Consider the following 22,646-nt stretch of genomic DNA (forward strand, 5'->3'; position numbering starts at 1 on the left):
AGCCTCAAGTTGATAGGTAACCTGCAGTAGTTCTCTACAGTGCTACCTCTTTAATAAAAACACACATTGCAGGTAATCGGAACATCCGATAATGGACACACTCCAATTGCGATATTATAGTCGGAACACTATTAAGGAAGAAAACCCCTTTTAAAGGATCCCTAGTTTATTTAAATCCGTTAACCCAATCCACCGAGTTCTCCTTACTTTAATAAAAGCAATTTTAACTTTTCCGCCCCATTCCATTTTATGAGATAGAGCAAAATACGTTATACCAGTCCATTGATTGCAATGGTAATATTTAAAACATGCATATTTTTGAGAAATATTCCTTTTTCTGATTGGCCATCACAAATAGCCATCACCCCCTAGCAGATACTTAAAAATAAATTTCTAAAAAAACTTAAAAATAATTTTCACCGAGTTCTCTTGGCCGATATATTTATCAGAATTGTTTTCCCAAATTTATACAATAAGTAGTTTCTGAGCTACAGCCGGCACTGCGATTATCGCTGACAACCCTGAGGGCCCTGAGGCTCTTCAAGAACTTCTAGACGACATAGTTCGGGAAGGAGATCCATTGGGCCTTAAAATAAACACGACAAAAACCAAGATAATGATCGTTAGTAGGAAAAATATTCCACCACCCAACATACGAGTATACGGACAATGCGTAGACACGGTAAATAAGCTCAAATACCTGGGATCCTGGCTAACATCGGACCTTGACCCCGACTTAGAAGTTACATAGCGTATAGAACAGGCTAGATCAATGTTTAACAAAATGAGAAACCTATCATGTAACCGGTCACTCAACATCAACATACGTCTGCGTTTTGTCCGTTGTTTTGTATACTCAATTCTCTTATACGGCTGTGAGACATGGACGATTAAAATGAACACCATGATACGGTTGGAAGCTTTTGAAATGTGGATCTACAGAAGACTCGTGAAAATCAATGATCATGTACGCAATGAAGAGGTTCTTGGGAGGCTTAACAAGGAAAGGGAGTTACTTGCAAATATAAAAAAACAAAAGACAGCATACCTGAGCCATGTCATGCGTAATAGTAGAGCAAAGCTTCTGAAGTTGATTATAGAAGGAAAAGCAGAAGGCAGAAGAGGACTTGGGAGACACAAGCACTCTTGGTTGAAAAACTTACGAGACTGGACTGGACTTTTACTTACACGAACTGTTCCGAGCTGCACAGGACAGACAGTGTTTCGCCGCAATTGTTGCCAACCTTCATTAGAAGATGGTACTATAAGAAGAAGAAGAAGAGATACAGCCGGCGTCTATTCTTAATTGGTCACACCGTAGGTGCCTATTAATTTTTAAGGTTTTGACATTGAAGTAGTCTAGGTATATCTAATAAAATTCAGTAATATTGAATTTGATTAGAATTGAGTCTTTACACAATATTATTTTTTACATACTTGTTTTCCTAAAAAAATATCTTAAGCGTCTTAAGAGCATGATAATTTAAAATTGGATAACTGGAAAATGTAAAAACAAAACACGCAAATATCATTCTGTGAATAATAAACCATGCAATATTTGTCTTAGACATCCGACAAGATTACTTACCTCGGGTAATATGCGGTAAATCGTTTTAAGGTCAATCAAATTATCTGATTTACAGCGAAATTTTCGTATTAATGTTAACGAGTCGTTCCACTCTATGATGTATTGAAATAGAAAGCAAGCTCATTTCAAGCATCCCGTCCCATTGTCATGTAAAAGATTGTATGTACTTTTATACGTTACTTCACTATATTTATATAATAAGAAAGTCTTGAAATAGCCTTCAATTATTAAATATTTAGTATTAAAAACATTGATACCCTTGGAGAAATGAAGCTTTAAAATTTTTACTGCAATTTCACAAAATTGAAAATATTTCAAAAACGGTAAGTTTTAAGTATAATAAACCTTAATCAAATTTACCTTTATTTTAATCGTAGAAACTAAAAATGTAATAATATACAGGGTGTTCCATTTAAAAAAATACAACTTTGAAATTTTTTATTTATTTGGGACACTCTGTATATTGTAAAAATATTTTTAAATTGTAGCTCTAATAGTCCTTCAACGAACCCCAAACTTTCAATTTGTAAAAATCTCATCGTTTAGCTACAATACTCCGTGTCGTATGTGGTGAACAACCCTGTATACAATGTATATTTTTACTGTTCTCGACTATGGGAATCTACATTTTTATAAAATTTAAAGAAAATTCTTACTACCTCCCAGTAAAGTTTGGATATGTTACTGGAAATGTCTGAAGTGCGGTAAAACCTAGGGTAAGCGCGCTAAACCTAGGATTTACCAAAAGCATGTGGTAAAAGCCCGAAAACTATTTATTTTGCTTCCATTTCGGACTTTTACCGGACCCAAACAGTATATCTTAGGATTTACCACACCGCATTGGTAAAAGTACGAATAAGCAAGTGGTAGTAAAAACCAACCAACCCCACCAAATAACCACCTAACCAATGCATTAACACCCTCCAAATAACCAAGCGAACCTAATTAGTTAGTGTTTTTGGTAAATCGTAGGTTTAGCGCGCTTATCCTAGGTTTTACCGCATTTCGGACATTTAGAGTAACAAATATAAGACTGATACGTTGCAAAAATCGATATCGTGAAACGATAATCGTCAAAATTTCAATGCCTAGTAAACAAAAACAGTCTTTGTATATCGACATCCTTAATTTATCGATATTGTTGCTATAAGAAAAATAATTCGTACTTTTACCAATGCGGTGTGGTAAATCCTAAGATTTACTGTTTGGGTTCGGTAAAAGTCCAAAATGGAAGCAAAATTGAGAAGTTTTCGAGCTTTTACCACTTGCTTTTGGTAAATCTTAGGTTTGGCGCGCTTATCCTAGGTTTTACCGCATTTCGGTCATTTACAGTGACAGATATAGGACTTCTAGACTAGGCACTTTGTCGGGTATCGCTGTTGCTGAAATGTTTCAGTCATATTTTGATTTTCTCAATAGATTTGTAAACTGTTCTAACTCTATAATATTAATAGTAATCACATTATTAGGACAGCTTATACAGAACCCAGCTATCCAACTTATACAGGGTGAGTGTTAAATAAATACAAATATTTTCAGGACTGGTAAAAACCATTTTTGAAGTAAAGCTTCCTTCAGAACGTCTAAATTAGCGGAATAAATTAGTGGTTTCAATTAGAGTGAAAGTGTGTTCCTTTAATTTCATTGTAAACATTCAGAACGTCAAAATTAGTTGTAGTAATTTTCAGTTAATAGAAAAAGTTAACAAACTTTTAACTTTTCCACTAATTATACTTCAAAATTTGCGGGGAATGTCATTTTGGCGTTTAATTATTATCATCCGTCAAAAGAAATTGTGGTTAGAAATCAAAAATTGATTGTTTTAAAAGCCTTTGTTATAAGCTAAATATTAAGCTTCCTCTATGGATACACTGAAAAAAAGGATCTCTCAGTCGAAATGAATATGACTTTGACCTAAAAGATTGGCGCTTTTCAATAGGACCAAGAACGATGTTTCTTTGCCCAAAGCATTAACTATCTTTTCATAAGCTTTAAAAAATTACTTTGGAGAATAGAATAATCTATCTGTCCAAAGCATTTCACTCTTGACCAAAAATGAATATCCAAAGAAGTTCTTGCTACAAGAACAATAGTCTTTGATTCATGCAAAAATTCTTAATTGAAAAGGGACATTTCTTGATTAAAGAGACACTTTTCTTAAACCAATAGCGAATAATATTGACTAAAATTTATTTTAATCTAAGAGAAGTCTATACATCATAATATACAGGCATATTACGAGGTATATTATTTTCTGATAAATTTAGGTTTTCCTGGTCTTTACTTTACTACAGAGTAGTAAGTAAAGTGATATTATTTTTCTCGATAGTAGTTATTTCTGTTTCTTCACTCCTTGGTATTTTTTGAGGTGGTTCGTCACTCTACAAATCACAAAAAAAATGTTACATCAGCATTAATCAAAGTAAAGCAAATAAATGATTAAAATTATAAGCTTTGGTCATATTTTCATTTTTTTAATACGACGACTTGAAATTCTAAACTTTTTGTAATTATTTGCATAAAAAAATTGATACCTATATTCTTATTCTATCTATAGTCACGCATGCATTATCTAAACAGGTGCATTATGTAAATGTATCTTACCTTCAAATATAGCAAATAAATGCTCTAATTTCCATTTTTTGAGAAACTCCTTTATAGAATCCATATATCCTAAAATTTGTCCATAAAAAGTGACAAATGCATGTTAATAACAATCACTAATTTGTTATACGATATGCGTTTAAAAAGCAAATCATGCTTTTTAAATTTGGTATGATGTAGCCTCGACATTTTCTAGTTTTTTGCGATAGAAAATTACATTCTGAATCAAATACGTTTAAAATAAAATATACGGAGGGTACCGCTTAAATTCCTGTCCAGATATTGAAGGGTGGCTATAGAATTTCAATGCATTTCCTACATAAGTTTATCCTTGTGTTGTAGGAGGTTTGACTAAACAAGGATGAACTTATGTATTGAAACCATTCGACTCGATTTTCTGTCCTTCAATACTGGGACGTAAATCCTCTCATTGCTCTTATGGGGAGGCCGTCGTATATTTTATTTAAACGTACCTATTTGTTCTGAATAGACTTACTTATTTTTCGTATCCGGATTATAATTTATTAACCCAGTAATGGGCTACGTCCAATGCTTCCCGTTTTAGCCAGCCATAGGTTATCGAGGGTACATATGTGGGGGCACGCAGGACATTGAAGAAAATGTTCCATGTCCTGAAAGGCGCCGCAGTCGCATTTGTCGTCATTTCTGTCCAGCACACCCCACTTGATCAAATTGGATTTTACTTTGGTCAAATTGGATTTTACTGATTTTAATTTTACTTTTCAATCTAGAGCCGTTTAGTCGTGGCTATGTTAAAAACACTATTTCCTAATCAAGGAGCCTTGGAAAAATAGATTCGATCTTATACAATTTTTGGTGTCTAATCCTGGCCGATTAAAAAAAATGCCCAATTCGTATTTTTAATCATATCTCAATTTTTTCAAATGGAACGAAGGTTCATTGGCATATTTGGAAAACCATTTTTTACGAATAATTTGATACCATACACACTTGGTATTTCGAGTCAAACTTTCGTTACGAACCGCAAGTAATAATCTAAAATAAACCATATGCGAAAATGTCAAAAGTTGACATATAATATGTCATTCACAGTGTTATTTTCTATGGCATAAAGTAAAAAAATATAGTCTGTCCAACGAGAAGATCCTTGACAGTGATAGATGTGTCTGTCTGATTTTAATTTCAAAGTAGTTTATTTTATTTTACAAAGAAATAAGTTGGTACAACTGGAACGCATAGCAGGAAATTAATATATGTATTTAAAATTTGACTGACAAGTAACTTCAAAATATTGTGAAAACAACTGTATAAAACTGAAAAAATGTAATCGAGTTATTTTATTTAATAAAAAACGGTATGTGTTAATACAAAACAAACAAAAAGAATAACACACCACATACTAAAAAATATAAAAAAGAACTATTTCTTACTTTCAAGCTTTATGAAACTTCCCGCATTTATGATTATATTTATCGATATAACTAATGTACAAATACAAATTTGTAATATTCCGCAGGAATAAATAAAACAACATAAATAAAACAAACTATTTTATTAATAATAACACTTACCAAATTTTATGCCTCACAGGTTGATTAATTAACTTTAATCTTAATTTTTTAAACCAGTACTTTTTGACATTATTTTTCTGCAGTACTAAAATCCATTATTTACCTATCGTGTGATGTCGATATTTTACAGCTACTCCAGTTTTTAGAGTATGGTCCTTCTACCATATTCGAGATGCACTTATCTACGACGAGATGGTATACGAACTTTATTGATAGTAACTTTATTGGTGTATCTGTATAAGACTTTCTGCCTGGGCAGCGAGTATTAACCATAAACTGTGCTCTGGGTTCTACAGTTAATTTTCACTCGATTTTTCCTCCACTTGACTTCAAAAGACACAAAACACGTAATAACATGAATCAAAATGCATCATCTTCCAAAACGCAGGGTATTTGTCAGAAGTTGTCACAAAATTATAACCTATAATTTGGCAAGACTTTGATAAACGTCAAAAATCTAAAGGCGAGTTCATACGCATCGGCGTCCGTTTGTCGTTTATCGTTCCGTCAAACCAATAAAATTGAAATACGATCTGTCATTTTTGAAATAAACCAATAAAACTGGTTAAAAACAACAAGTGACGACGCATGACGAATTTATATTTAAACCCATCCATAGTTAACTTAAAAATTATTAGAAACTTTTTTTAGTAAAATAAATAGATTGGTATGGGACGTCATCTGCTTTTCTTCTGTCATCGTCTGTCGAAATCTTACCTGAGAAAAAAAAAACAGAGTATACCGAGCGTACCATTTAAAAATCAAAAATTGTAGTCATTTCCGGTGAAACAGGAAGTAACCGAAAACAATTGAATACGTCAATCAATCCAAATTTATGTCACATAGTAACATACCAAATCTCGTTTTTTTATCTCAAAAGAATTAACAAATTTATAGAGGTGAGCTATTTTTGAGACGCACCCGATATATTTATTTTTGAAAAATTTGAGAGCCACCGGATTTTTTTCTGTATTTCCATCCCTTTTAGTGAAGAACTTATACAATGCGAAAATTTGCGGTAAAGTTCTAAAAAGTTTTCTAAAATATAGAGGAGAATTTAAAAGAAAATAGGCATTTTTCAACATCTTTTTTTTGCGAAAAAACTCATAGACGTGTTCCTGGGGCAACAATGAAAAATAATGATAATGGCTTGATAAATAATGAAAAATCACTTTCCATTGATCACACATACTTAAAAAGCCAGGTATGTGTATTGTTTATCTTTGATGCCATGTCAGCTGTTTCGCAGATAAATGCCCGTCACCTTAAGCATTTTTAATGTTTCTATAAGCTTCTTGAATAGGAATTAAATACCCAACTGTCTTTAAGCCTCAACATATGTCCAAATCAAATGAACCAAAGTTGGCGGCGTATTCTTTACTAATTACTAAATGCAGATACTACTATACACACTATAATTTATGTTGTCCATATTTTATACAGGGAACATTGTATGCAATGAATTATATATAATTAGTTTCATTTGACTGATTGTTTTGTAAGGCATTTATAGAAAAAAAATCGTTAAAGTTTTAACTCCTTTAAAATTTTGAAATAGTATCTATAAATTAGAAATTATTGAATATTATTTAAACATACAGATGTTTCAGTATGCCTTTAGTAAGATGTTTATTATTTGATAAAATCTAGGTGGCTGCGATATGTCTGACGTTACTTCAACATAGCTGTCTAATTAGTCCAACGTTAATAACTAGTTATCATTTTCTAACAGTTAAAACAAAAAAAATTCTCAGAAACTTGCCGAAAATGCAAACTTATCCTACATCAGAGAGAAATGATATATTTCTATTAGTTGATGAATGCAATATGCATTCACCAAATAATAGAATACTCAAATGCTCCTGATTTTATCTAGTCTGTTTTTTTTATGGAGATATTTTTAAAGACAGTGTTTACAAAACTCGACCATCTATTGTCGACAATTATTTGAGATAAATTATTATTATTAGCTGCTTTTTTCGAGGTAGAACTCCACATATGCTTTTTAAAATGAAAAGATCCTTTTGAAAAGATAATCTTTTTATGCACAGGAAAGGAAGCATTTTCAGCATTTGATTTCATCTAAATGGGAAATTAAAACACAACTTTGGTTGCACGTCATCAATTACACCATGCGTCATCTTATGGAGTTTGCTGGTGGTCGTATTATGATGTGCAACCAAAGTTATTTTAATTTCCCCATAGCTAATTTTTGTCGCATAATTATAGGTTTTTATCTACTTTTAATTCTGTAATAATTAAAATATGTTTTAAACGTGTATCTTTTTATTACCCTTGAGTATTTTACTCTACAGTCATTAATTTTTGTTAAATTAACAAAAGGTATATCACAAAGCCACCTAGATTTTTTCAAATAATAAAGATCTACTGACGCAATATCAAAAAATTAAAATATCTGGGAAAATATTTGTCTGAAGGGTCCGAACCTTAATAATATTTTGAAGATATATAAATTCCCTACTGGGTGTTCCATTTAAAATAAAGGAGTAACTTGCTTTTAAACGTGACTAATACTCCATATTAATTTTGTCTCATACATTGGTTACTGTCATTAAATATCAGGCTATACAAGGTCAACTAAAATTTATTTAGCTGTGATAGAAATTTAACATTTACTCTTCATTTTCACAAAATGTGAAATATGTCAAAATTCTTAGATTTTAGGTATATGCTTCTTTAATAAAACTCACCTTTATTTTTATCCTAGAATCCGAAAATCAAATAATTATAGTGTTAGAAATATGATTATATAAACAAAATTGGTTTATTTTTGGGAAGATAAGCACGGACCGCTGTCGGTCGCGCCAGTGTGATGAGACACTTCAGCACGCTCGTTTCAATGTTGTCTGTGTTTATTAAAGTTTCCTGACGTATTATTTGTCATTTATAGTTGATTAAATGTGTTGAATTGTAGTTTATCGGAAAGATTCTGTGTTTTTATTATTAAATTGCTAAAATCAGAAGTGGGATAGGGCTTACACCATAATAAGCTTTTGAGTGTCATGGTGAAACGTGGAGGATGCATTGGAATAAGATAAGGACAAGTTTCTAATTAGGTTTACAAATTGAAAGTATTGGTTGATGTTTGTGGCTTTCGAAAAGTACGAAAAGTTAAGAGTTCAGTTAATAAATTGAGTATAATAAAGTAAATTTTTAAAGAAAATGAGTCACGGCGTCATGTTGCATTTAGATTGAGCATTGCAGTGTTTATATTAAGCAGTTGGAACATTTAGCAGTTTTAGAGCCTAAAGAGATAGCCTGTATAAAGTTAGGGAGGGAAATATTACAGTGATTGTTATTAAAACAAGTATTTCCTGCATTATTTCATAGCGATTTAAGTTTAATTAAGTTTTTATGGTCTGAAATTGTCTGAATAAGTTTTAATGATCTGTTTATTACTGGTAAATACATTGATACAGAATGGTTGGTTTAAAATATTAGCCACACCGTTTAAATTTTAATTCGGAATAAGTTTTTTTAATTGCATAACAAATAGCAATACAGGAAGTTTTTGTCAAAAAATATTGATCGGTATTTATTCAGGCGAAGTGATAAATATTGTTGCTTTTGTTTGCAAGGCTGCTGTTGTTTTTTTACTTATTTCTTGCAGGTTAAAATAGTTTTGTTTTGTTGTTTCATTCTCAGCAAGCGTTATGTTTTTATTTTATTAAAATATTAGGAAAATTAAACATTCTAACTGAACTTATTAATTATTACTCGTAAATAGTAATATTATACAGTCGCATTTGTTATGTTTGTTTCTATTTTTCTCAATTTGTTTTATTCAAAATGCAAAAAATTCAGAGTTTATTTTATCTGTGGTTTTATGCAGGGGATTTCAACTAACTAATTTTAAAACGCAAATTATTAATAGATGAGATGCATTACTGAGATGGCAGTTATTTTTTGTATATGTGTTGAACTAGTTTTGTTTATTAGTCATTGTCTACTTAAGTTTTGATATGTATTGCAGAAATATAAAAAAAATGATGATAAAAATATTAATTATAATTAGTTAATGTAGATATCAGTAATGTAATAATTTAGTAATGTTTTAGTAATATTTAGGTGTTGAAAGCATGGACGCTTTGCACTGTTGTAGTATTTGAGTGTTGAAAGCATGGACGCTTTGCACTGTTGTAGAGTGTTGAAAGCATGGACGCTTTGCACTGTTGTAGTATTTGAGTGTTGAAAGCATGGACGCTTTGCACTGTGGTAGTATTTGAGTGTTAAAAGCATTGACGCTTTGCACTGTTGTAGTATTTGAGTGTTGAAAGGATGGACGCTTTGCACTGTTGTTATATTTGAGTGTTGAAAGAATGTAAGAATGTTTAAATGTTGAAGTAACATGTAACATATAAGCATGTAACATATAAGATTGAAAAAAATATATTTCTGAGAATGTAATGAATAAGTATTGAAAGTCTGGAAGGTTATGAGTAAATTGATTAGCTAATAGAGTAGTAGGTGGATTCGTTATAAAGAAACCTCTCTAATTAAGATACCAATTCCTATAAGAACAACTGACTACTCAGAATATCACCTTTGGTGGATAGCAATGAACAATTCCATCCTGATATTCAATAGCCGATTCCGAATAGAATGACTTCGAGAGCGAAGTCCGTGTCAGAATTGGCCGTGTTAGAAATATGATTACATAAACAAAATTGGTTTATTTTTGGGAAGATAAGCACGGACCGCCGTGATATTCCTGATATTCAATAGCCGATTCCGAATAGAATGACTTCGAGAGCGAAGTCCGTGTCAGAATTGGCCGTGTTAGAAATATGATTATATAAACAAAATTGGTTTATTTTTGGGAAGATAAGCACGGACCGCTGTCGGTCGCGCCAGTATGATGAGACACTTCAGCACGCTCGTTTCAATGCTGTCTGTGTTTATTAAAGTTTCCTGACGTATTATTTGTCATTTATAGTTGATTAAATGTGTTGAATTGTAGTTTATCGGAAAGGTTCTGTGTTTTTATTATTAAATTACTAAAAATAGAGTGTTCCATTAGAAAAAAACACAACTTTGATGTGTAACTTTTTGGTGACATCCTATATAATTCTATACATTTTTATAAAATGCTCTCAGTTAACCTACATATGATACCAAAATTTCATTCCGATATAAACTACCATTCTCCTTGGAGCTTCCGCGGCGTATGAGAGGCGCCACCCTGTACAATAATATCGAAAAAAAAACGGCGTCAGCGATGGCTACGAAATAAAGAGCTCTGTCATTTTATACATATATAAAATTATATGGGGAATGTTATCGATGTTCATTTTCAAGCCAACTGAACGCCGCCGTTCTTGTTCGATTATACGGTACCAACCAAACCAAACCAAACATACAAAATCTCGTTTTTTTTATTTGAAATAATAAAAAGTTATAGGGTATCAATATAAAATCGTAAATTATTAAAAATTATAAAGATTTAATTTGAAATATTACATCATAATTATATAAATGATTACAGCCATCAATATAAAAATAAATAGCATTCAATAAGTCTTCTACATCGACCTTAACATTCGAATTTTTGCCATAAAAAATTAGATTTAAATTGAGATATCCTCTACATCCTTACTATTGCCTACTTATACCATTAATAAATAAAAATTCCTGGTTAATAAAAACCTTGTTAAATTCTTGTAAATAAATTATGAGATTATCTTTTAATAGTTTTTGATAAAAATAGAAGTTTATATTGTATGGTGACGAAATTATTTGATAGACAAAAATATTTACTAGTTCATGAATATTTATCCACATTTATATCACAGTATAGAGAATAATTATTGTTCGCTATTCTGTGGTTACACAGAATGAGTCTTAAATAAGTGCAAATACTTTAAGGGATTGTATATTTCGACTCCAGGAACATGTCTATGAGTTTTTGATGAGATTGAAAAATGATGTTGATTTTCGTGCATTTTCTTTTAAATTTTCCTGTATAATTTGAAAAAATTTTGAGGACTGCCTGTTCACCGCAAATTTTTCTACGGTACCTATCATTTCTTAATCTCTGATATTACCATGGTTACGGCTTTACTCTCTGGTTAAGCCGGTCCTACACGATGGTTCCAACGTTTGAATCCACGTATATAGGACGCATCATAGTCTTCGACAATATTGCAATTCACAAGTGTGTCTCCAACACAATGGGGGAAATGTTCATGTGTGACACATCGTGTGGGACTGGCTTTACCGCCCTCCAAGGGATGCAAATACAGAAGAAATCCGGTGGCTCTAAACCTTTTGTAAAAATAAATATTTTTTTTTTTTTAATTTACAAACTTGAATGTCTCAGTTATTTTGGACTTCGATAAAAAACGATAAAGAGAAAATATTTTTTCCATCGAGATCTACAAGCCCTGAAAATATTTGCACTTATTTAAGACTCACCCTGTATATAGTACGTTCCAGGATTGTCTTTACGAAAAGATTTGTTTTATAATAATTAGTCTTTAAAGAAAACTTCACTCTTTATAAGAATGTTTGCTTCTTCTAAAATGGTTAATCCCGTTTACCTATATACCGGGTGCGTTTCAAAACTGGCTAACCCCTATAACTTTTTTATTTTTTCAGATAAAAAAAAACGAGATTTGGCATGTTAGTATATGACATAAATTAAGATTGATTGGCGTATTCAAATCTTTTCGGCCACTTCCTGTTTCACCGGAAATGACTACAACTTTTGATTTTTAATGGAACCCTCGGTATTTTTTTACTTTATTCGATAGAAAATGACATTCTGAATAGAATGACATATATGTCAATGGGAAATGTTATTGGGAAATGTTATTTATTGGGAAAACTGGAAATCGTCCGATTTTCACCAAAACTGGTATACACCCTGTTTTGAGGTCGTAGATTACGAATCTGAATGAATTCTTTTTTCTTGGCGGTCTCTTACCGTTTTTCAGAAAAACGGAAAATAATTTCAACATTGAATTTTTCTTAAATCGGTCCTTATAAAGTAATAATTTCACTGTATTTTCATTATATTATAGTTTATCTAAAAGCCACACTTTATTGAGGATAGAAAAATGTCCAAAATTTTACTGAAAAACACTTTTCTTAACAAAATAACAAAGAAAATGTAGACCAAATAGAAGTTTCCATAGTTTGACATTTCATATGTCCTTCTTTCTCTCTCCTATGTAATGAGAGAGACAAATATGTTCTAGACCTAATCTAGAAATTTGAAAATTTACAACGTTGCCATATATTCTATTTTTTCGGATGATTAGATCTGACAATAGTTAAATATACCTACCACCTACCTATATCCACAAAGTTACGCGGAAGAGTTTTGATTGCATTGGTTTCAACTTCTATACGGAGGTTGTTAATCTTTGGTTGTTTTATTATACTAAAAAAAGATTAACCCCCTCCGCAAAGAAGTTATATAAAGACTTTTATAATCATGAAGTTGCACGAAAGAGTTTTGATTGCATTGGTTTCAACTTCTTTGCAGAGGGGGTTAATCTTTTTTTGGTATAATACAACAACAAAAGATTGACACCCTCCGCATGGAAGTTGTAACCAATGCAATCAAAACTCTTTCGTGCAACTTCGTGGTTATAAATAGTCAGATCTCGTTGGTAAAATAGCAGTTATGGGAAGGAGTCGTTCTTCTGGCGACCGCCTTTCGTAATCCCGGAATAAGCGAAAAAAACACGCTAAATTTAGGTTTAGCATTGGCAGCGTTGCTTTAAATGCCAGAAACACATAACCCAACATTTTCAGATTGTTTACAAATTTATTTTAGCAAATTTTCCTCTATTATGCATAGAATTGGTTAAAAAAGTAACAAAAAATAGCAAAAACATCATTGTTTATTGAATACCCAACAAAATATGTGCTAGAAAACCTTAAAAATATGAGAAATTAAGAAAAATTCGATCTTGAAATAATTTTTCGTTTTTCTGAGAAGCGGTAAGAGAACGCCAGAAAAAAGTTTAGATTTACGACCTCAAAATAGGGTGTATACCAATTTTGGTGAAAATCGGACGATTTCCAGTTTTCCCAATAATTACCTAAAAAAGTTATAGAGGTTAGGTTAGGTTAGAGCCACTTTTGAGACGCAATCGGTATACTTTCCCAAATTTCCACACCGAGTTAAAATATGAAATACGACTAATTTTTTTCGAAGGTTCTAAAAAACAAAACGTTTTTCCAAAGTAATATAACATTTACCTAGTTTAATGTGATCGGTATGGGAGATATTTTAACAATAAATGAAATTATAACGTTATTCAAAATTAACGACTATTTGTCGAAAACAAATTGGTATATCGTAAAAATAAATTTATTATTTAATTTTTCGTTTGTTTTGGCTCTAGTTAGTTAAAACACCCGATAAATACTCGAATTTTTTAAATGTCTTTCCAACCAAACGACCAAAATGAGAATAGCCAACTATGTCAATCATTGTTCATCACATCGTATTTCTTATGAGTCAACGAAAACTACCTTCCTTAACATTGCCTCTCTAGTTTTGGTATTTGATAATGAGTGTGACTATTTCACTTTAGTAGAACGAATTATTGGTAAATTCTTCTCTTGTTTTTTTGCAGTGAGAACCTCTTCAGGACAATGGCGGATATTTTAGTGACCGAAGGTTACGCGAATGTGGGTTACGAATACATAAACGTGGACGACTGCTGGCTGGAGAAAGAAAGAAACCAATACGGTGAACTAGTACCTGATAGAACCAGATTCCCTAGAGGAATGAAAGCTTTAGCCGATTATGTAAGTTACGATTCGTTTTACTCCAAATACAGAGAAACGCAAATTTAGTCTTCGGCACACAACAAAAAATAGGTTTACAAACATTCATTTACATCATCATCTGTATACGGGGTGATCCAGCATTCCAAAAAAACTTCTTATTAGGTTTTCTCTAGTCGGTCTTGTTTTTCAACGATATTATCATATTACTATACCTAAATCTTCCGGTTTCTTAAATAGAGCTATTTAAAAATGAATAGTTCTATTATAATAGTTTCATTTCAAGAATTTCGTTGCCATGACAATTTTAGAAATTTAGCAAGTCTAAAGCTTCATTCAGAACCTCGCAACGAGTGGAATAAATTAGTGTATTATTAACCTTCCGGAGGTCGCGCTTTATTTTTTACATGAAAGGTCGCGTGCGGAGTCTGAGTCCGCATGCTAAATTCAAGAGGTCTTAAGCGTTGCTAGTGGTTTAAAGACATAAAATAATATGATAATCAAAATAACAATTATTTATTGACTTGCTTCATTACAAAGAGCAAACATAAACATAAAATATACAGGGTGGCGCACCTCATTCGCCTCGGTTGATTATACGAAAACGGAAAAGTGTAGAAACAAAATATTTTATGGATATATGTAGAGAGACAATGTGCATAATTTAAAATTATTTTGAAATGTACAGGGTGTGTCAGAACTAAGATCCATACCAAAGTTATATTTTTTCTTATGGAACACCCGGTATTTTATTTCATTTTTGGATTCTTGGACATAAAATAAGGCATTTATTATAAGGGTTTGATATGTCTAAAAGCTTTGGTTTTTGAGATATTTAAAGATATTTAAACATGCATGCTATAATAAAAAGGTTTGTCAACACCTTGTACATTACTTTTCAGAATTAATTCTGGTGCTGACTTTCAAGCTAGAGAAACAAAACTTAACTAAAAAATTTGATTGCTTCCTTAAATGTATACAGGGGTATCAAAAATTGCTGGTCTATTTTAACTATTTATTTTACATAAAAACTTCGTTATTTTAAATGCAACACTATGTATTTTTTTAAATAAGTCGAAGCAGATTTAAATACTCTTTCAAACTATATTAGGGTTTCCTATACCTATTTGGCTCAGATTTTGAATAAAAAACGATTTTTCAATAAAACTGTAATCAAGATGGCTGGTGTCGCCATGGCAATTTTCTAGTAACACTTAGTAGTTATTTTCAAAATCGACATTAGTTTATGGACTTTATTTAAATTTATAACAGTTAACTTTTTATTTAATTTACCCACAACAGTTTAATAAGTAAGCATTTATTATTTTGTTAAGAAAAATAAAGAAGTAGTTATTTGATTTATATCACGATGACTTGTAGATGTATTGGATTGTCTATAAAAGAATCAATTAAGGTAAATTCATTTTCTTCACTTCCAACGACAGGTTTCTGCCTAATAGGTTTTTTATCAGCTCTGCGAAATAGGAAAAGTAGTTTTTAAAGGAACGCTTATCAGGAAGATTCCTATTAGGATATCTTTGAGCATAAACCCTTCAGGCCAACAAGCAATTGTTCTCACAAAATAAAATCACTAGTAACATATGCATTCCTTCCGCCAGCAGATACTGCTTCATTTTTCTTGATAAAATAATATATACTTACTTATTAATACTATTGTAGGTAAATTAAATAAAAATAACCTGTTATAAATTTAAATAAAGTCCATAAACTAATGTCGATTTTAAAATATATAGCTACTAAGTGTCACTAGAAAATTGTCATGGCGACACCAGCCAGCTTGATTACAATTTTATTGAAAAATCGCTTTTTATTCAAAATCTGAGCTAGATAGGTATAGGAAACCCTAATATAGTTTGAAAGAGCATTTAAATCTGCTTCGACTTATTTAAAAAAATACATAGTGTTGCATTTGAAATAACGAAAGTTTTTATGTAAAATAAATAGTTAAAATAAACCAGCAATTTTTGATACCCCTGTATACATTTAAGGAAGCAATCAAATTTTTTAGTTAAGTTTATTTCTCTGGCTTGAAACTCAGCACCAGAATTAATTCTGAAAAGTAATGTATAAGGTGTTAACAAACCTTTTTATTATAGCATGCATATTTAAATATCTTTAAATATCTCAAAAACCAAAGCTTTTAGACATATCAAACCCTTATAATAAATACCTTATTTTATGTCCAAGAATCCAAAAATGAAATAAAATACCGGGTGCTCCATAAGAAAAATTATAACTTTGACATGGATCTTAGTTCTGACACACCCTGTACATTTCAAAATAATTTTAAATTATGCACATTGCCTTTCCACATATACCCGTAAAATAGTTTGTTTCCACATTTTTCCGTTTTCGTATAATCAACCGAGGCGAATGAGGTGTGCCACCCTGCATATCATAAAACAACATAAAACTCGTAACAACATAAAACAAATTAATAAATATTATTCAAAAACAAAAATAATTAATAATAATAAAAAAATCAATCCGTATAACAGTGATCACAGAATATTTGTGTGTACTCAAAACATACGAAATTGTGACACTGTACAAAGAGTAAAGCCGGGTCCACATATGTAGAACTCTATTGTATCAGGGTCATGTATCACGTATCAAGAGCTTGTATCGTAAGTATGGACGTTTATTTGGGCTGTGTCGACTGAATATGCATATCGTGCCAAAGTAAGCGTCCATAGTTATAAAATTCATACGTATCAGCGTACAAGCGTGCGTATCAGTGTATGTGGACGGTACAACAAATCACCTTGTATCGTCGTATCATGTTCATCAATTCCCATTTATATTATCAGGACGGAACCCTCGATGCCCCTTTGATGATCGGAGAAAAACCGCCTCAAGACGGGTCACGGCGTATCAAGTCAATTGTATCTTTATACTGTATCAAAACACGTCCAAATGACAGATCGTGATACGTGTATCCGATACGCAGTGTTAAGATACGCGCGGAAATTCGGATTGGCATGTATCAGATACGGTATCACAAAGGTGTACCATATGATCGCGTTAATTCGGCTTCCGAACTAGCGATCATGATACATGTTGGTGCAACGCGACGGAGATATGATACATCAAGATGCGAGTGGGTCTGTTTTCTCGCCTATCACAATTCTGTAGTGCCGATTCTCTGGTAATACTGTATTTTCTGCTTCAGAATCTGAAATTTATTTTTCTGTATCAGAATTTATTTTGGGCCCTTGCCTTTCTTTAATATCCACTTCTCGTTCTTCCTTTTCAACGTCATGTTAATTCGTCATCTTCGTTCAAACAGTCTTGCATGAGCTGTTGCTGTCTTCCTTGCAAATGTAAAAATAGTACTTATTTCATAAAAAAAAGTCAATTATTCACGTTTTGTATCACAAATTGCTCATTTTCAATTAAAACAAATAAGTTAAATAACTTACCTTGTTCGACATTATAAAATTATTGATGTAAAAATAGTAAAACACGGTCGCGCGCGGACTCACACACGGCATATGAGTATAAAAAGATACAACTACCCCAAAATGATGTGCAGACGTACACTTCTCATAAAATTTGCGGAGACAGAAAGATACTAAGCGGCACAGCATCTGATGTTTCCAGATTTTCGAATTATCGGGAAAAATAGCGCGACCTCCGAAGGGTTAATCATTAATGTAATATTATTAAATATAATTAAGAATAAATTAATTAGTGCGAATTGTTACATTTTAAATAGCTTTACTGAAGAAACCGGAAGGTTTAGGTATAGGAACATGATATATCGTTGAAAAGTAATTTTATTTGGGTTTTGGTATTCGTATGGCCGTCATTTGAGACTATATTTCAGATATTCACTCATCGTCAATAGAGACTATATTTCAGATATTCACTCAATTTTTTTTAATATGCAGGCAATGTTAGTGAAGATTTGAAAAATATTTTAATAGAAATCAATTTTCGGTTTCAATTGAGTATAAAACTGAAGTTTTAGTTATTTAAATAGAATAAATAATTTATAATAGAACCTACCTAATTTCTCCTTGAGTCACTGCAAACAATCGATAATAATATGCCTTTTCAATAACAGTGACATTATAAAAACAGTAAATACTATTTCGTAGGTGTGTTGATGAGGACTAAACGCAAGGGCATGCTTTTAATGCTAAAATTGTTGTAAATCTTCAAAAGTGAATATCTAATCAATCTAAAGAGCATGACACATGAATCAAAAAATAAATTGTCGAAAATGCACTTGCGATTTTTAAATTCTTTACTGTGTTAAAAAAATCTACAGACATTTTTATGGCGGCCGTAAAAAAGGAGAAAGGTGAAGTCAAATAATTTAGCTACAAATTGCTTAAAAACATCAAAATCGGTCCATTAAATAATTATGATTGTGAGTGAGGTTCAAGTTAACGTCTCCTTTCTGCTGCAATGGCTAAACTGGACGGGACCTACTTTGTTTACGAGGAATCCGAACCGCGGTCCTCGGCCATATCATGGTCAATGGCCTACCGACTTAGGAAGTGTCTAAATTAACTCTTACTCACCAGATATCCGATCTCATCCGGCCTCGAACCGGCGTGAATGAGCAGTGTGTATCAATAGATTTTACACTTTTCCCTTGGACAACAGCACGATGCAAAGTTTCGAACCGGTCACCCATCCATCAACTAGCATCGCCTTACGTCGCTTAACTTCGGTGTTCTAATGGGAACCGGTGTTTCGACGTAGCTGGGCCGTTGCCCAATTATGATTGTCTGCATATTTTACAAAATAAATTGAAGTGAAAATATCATATATGAAACCTGATATGAGCTTGTTCGAAACACTGGATCACCCCGTATATTCAAACGTGTTCGTTACATTTTTAAAGCTCACTTGCGAAATTTTTTATACCAATTCGTACTCTATAAGGAAATGCCAACAAACTAAAGCAGTTGCTATCTAATCTATTGTGAGAGGAGAACAGCATATTATGGACTCTTAAAAGAGCAAACTTTCTGTTTAAAGTGTAAATACATTGTAAAGAGTACCTACTCTACTTGTAATTTTTTTAGTTCTTTATAATACCCTTATGCAGTATCTAATATGGTTAAGTATTTTTTATAAATGATATTGACAGACAATGTTAAATAATAAGTGAAAACCTTCAAAACTAAATAAAAACAAATTAAATATTTTCGGTCAGTCGACCTTAACGTTCAAATTTTCATTATAAAAAATGGGATTCAAATTAAGATATCATTGTCAATTTTAGCATTATGAATAAGTTAATATCCTTGTTTATAAATTATAGGATTATATTAGATTATCTTTTGCTAAAAATAGAGACTTATTATTATGTCGACGAATTTGCCAATTTGAAAGCCAAAAATAATTTTACATAATTTATTTATTTATTCACGCATTTAAATAAAAATACTAGAATATTATACGTTATTAGAGATTCAATTGAAAACAGAATACTCATATTACTAATTTCTCTTTTTTTTTCATTATTATTTATTTAAATTACACATATAGATCATACCAAATATACTTTTAGTCAGGTGATTAACCTTGACCGGCACAGCGTTGCATACTTTTCCATATTTTCTTTTAATCAAAATATTTTAGGAATAAATTAATTATACAGGTTGTTAATTTGTTTATTACTCGCGGCAAGAGCTTTATGGTGGAAATATGGCAACCTCGGCTCGCTAGTCGAGAGACTATACCGTGACGGATCCGAGCCGTGCGTCGGTGAAGACCAGCCAAACATTGTCAAGTGTTATTTACTCATATACATTCATGCCAGGCCGAGAACGATCCGAGCTTCGCCGAAACTCTTCCGTACCCCGTCACAGAAATGTCGGCATATATTTTTTTTCTCGGAGCCGCTCCGTTCCCGCCACTTTGCGGAAAGCATGAATGTACTTTTCCTGGTGCCCCGACTGCAATCTGCAGTCTTGGTATAAATAAAGTACACTTTTTATCATGTTTGTAGTAGGTAGTGAATCTTACAGCAGTATTTGATGACAGGGTATGCGTAAAACTGGACAATGAAAGGATGTAATGAAGAAGATAGGTCCTTCATCTTTCCCTTTGAGCAGGTGTTCCTCTGCAGGTGTTGTTCTTTATTCATCAACTGTAACTGGTACCAATTCCACTTGCGAGAACATTCACATTGTTCGCATTAAATTTTCGTGTGTCTATGGGGCTGTGTTTTCTAATATACTCGGAACTAATACGAGCCCCGTTATCAACTCGGTGTTGCATATACAGAAGTTTCGGACGTGGCTCGGTGTCTACTTCACGAAACGTGCCCGTCTCAGACACGGTCCGGTGTACTGTGAATTATCCTTAGCACTCATTTGGAATGTAGGCAGTGTTGCCATTCTGTTCCCCAAAAAGTAACCATCCAGTTAACAATCTGTATATAAACAGTTATTATTTACATCAACAAAACTCACCTCCTTACTTAAGGAACATAAGGGGCCATTACTACCTCTTTCCGGTTCAAAATATTCTAATAAGGTTGCGGTGAGTTTTTGCAACAGCTATTAAGTTGTCTTGTACACTTCGCACTAAAAGAGGTTCTAAAAAGAACAATGTTTGATTGCAAGATCTGGTAGAGGAAATTTTTATGCTTAAAGTATCAAAACAAATTTCATTTAAACCAAAAACTTGTAATGCAAAATTAAAGTGTCAAAACGAATGACAATGTCAGGAAATAAATAAATAAATGGGGCAACTTGACATTTTTACAGCAGAGCTACCCCCTGAATCTTCAGCGAAAAATTTAAATTCCAGTTAGTTAGCCCGGTGCCGAATATGTCCATGGTTGGCAACAACGAATTTAAAAATTGCGCCCTCTATTACGTAACTGAAAGTTTAATTGGTATCGCTTATATGTTTATTTTCTTATTATATTTTATATTTTATTTTAAACCGTGTTAATAAATAATATAAATAATAACGGAACATTAATGAATATAAAAATAGAACTGGAAAAAATATATTCTTAATTTTATTATCATTTTTTTAATTTATAATTTCAAATACCTACATTATTTAGTAACTTTGTATTAATTAGAATAATGCTACTAAAATTTTTATATTACTATCTTATTTTATTCATAGATTTTATCATTGCCATTGTAATTATTCACGGTGATTATATTACGTCGTTTTTCATAATAAAATGTTTTATTGATTATTAGTGTGAAGAGATTGCATTAAAATAATAGTTTTTATGGAAGCTATATAATTAAATAAAGGTTAAAATAAATTATACAATCAGGTTACTATAATTATACAGAAAGAAAATAAAAATATGAAATAACAAATATTATATATAAGTATTAAATAGAAGAAATGATGATATCACAGCACTATTTTATTAAAAAGTTAAATAACTTAATAATAGTATTTCCTTTTTTTAATATTTTAATGTGTATTTTGATAAATTGTGATGCCAACCCTGATTTTGAAATCCTTATCATTTTATTTTGAAATGTTATTGAACTAACATCGTTTATCAGAATTATAACTGAACCATTATTAATAGATCTTTCAAACCTATAAGCACTATACATTAAATAAATCACAATACATTAAATTAACTATCGAGTTTTCCTTTGTAATATTTACATGGTCCATTAAGGACACAAAAAATAGAAATATTCCATAATTTTAATGTTAAAAATACTATAAACTTATTAAATATTGAAATTTTTAACATAAATTGAAGGGTCGGCCGTAACAACGTTGTATATAACAAAAGAAGTGAATGGAATAAATCACTAAAAACGATAAGAGGTCATTTAGGTGATGATAAAACTTCGTATTTAGTATACTTTACTAAAGTTGCTGTAACTATACTGATTGATAATTTTTAAAAATACTTATTACGAAATATCCAACTATAGAGGTCATTATTGTGGAAAATGCATGTAACAACGTTGTATGTTCATGTAACTTACAACGTTGTTACACGTAAGCAATGTATATTAAATTAAAGCAAATGATTTTTTAATAAATTTACTTTATTAATAAAGGTTTTAAAGAAAGAACTTACATAACGCAAACATTATTTTCAAAAAACTGGTTTTACAAAATAAAATCTTAGTACTAGATAAATTAGAATA

At 31.6% G+C, this 22,646-nt stretch overlaps 1 protein-coding gene across 1 annotated transcript in view; it reads left to right on the plus strand.

The window, feature by feature from the left end:
- Positions 1 to 22,646, plus strand: part of LOC115880959 (alpha-N-acetylgalactosaminidase) — a 90,771-nt gene that overhangs the window by 19,247 nt on the left and 48,878 nt on the right. Inside the window, exon 3 of the mRNA XM_030898301.1 lies at positions 14,358 to 14,532. Coding sequence (XP_030754161.1) covers positions 14,358 to 14,532 — 175 coding nt within the window. The remainder of the gene's footprint in view (positions 1 to 14,357; positions 14,533 to 22,646) is intronic.

Source organism: Sitophilus oryzae, unplaced genomic scaffold (assembly GCF_002938485.1).
Source record: "Sitophilus oryzae breed Bouriz unplaced genomic scaffold, Soryzae_2.0 scaffold_1668_pilon_pilon, whole genome shotgun sequence".
Taxonomy (NCBI): Eukaryota; Metazoa; Arthropoda; class Insecta; order Coleoptera; family Curculionidae; genus Sitophilus; species Sitophilus oryzae.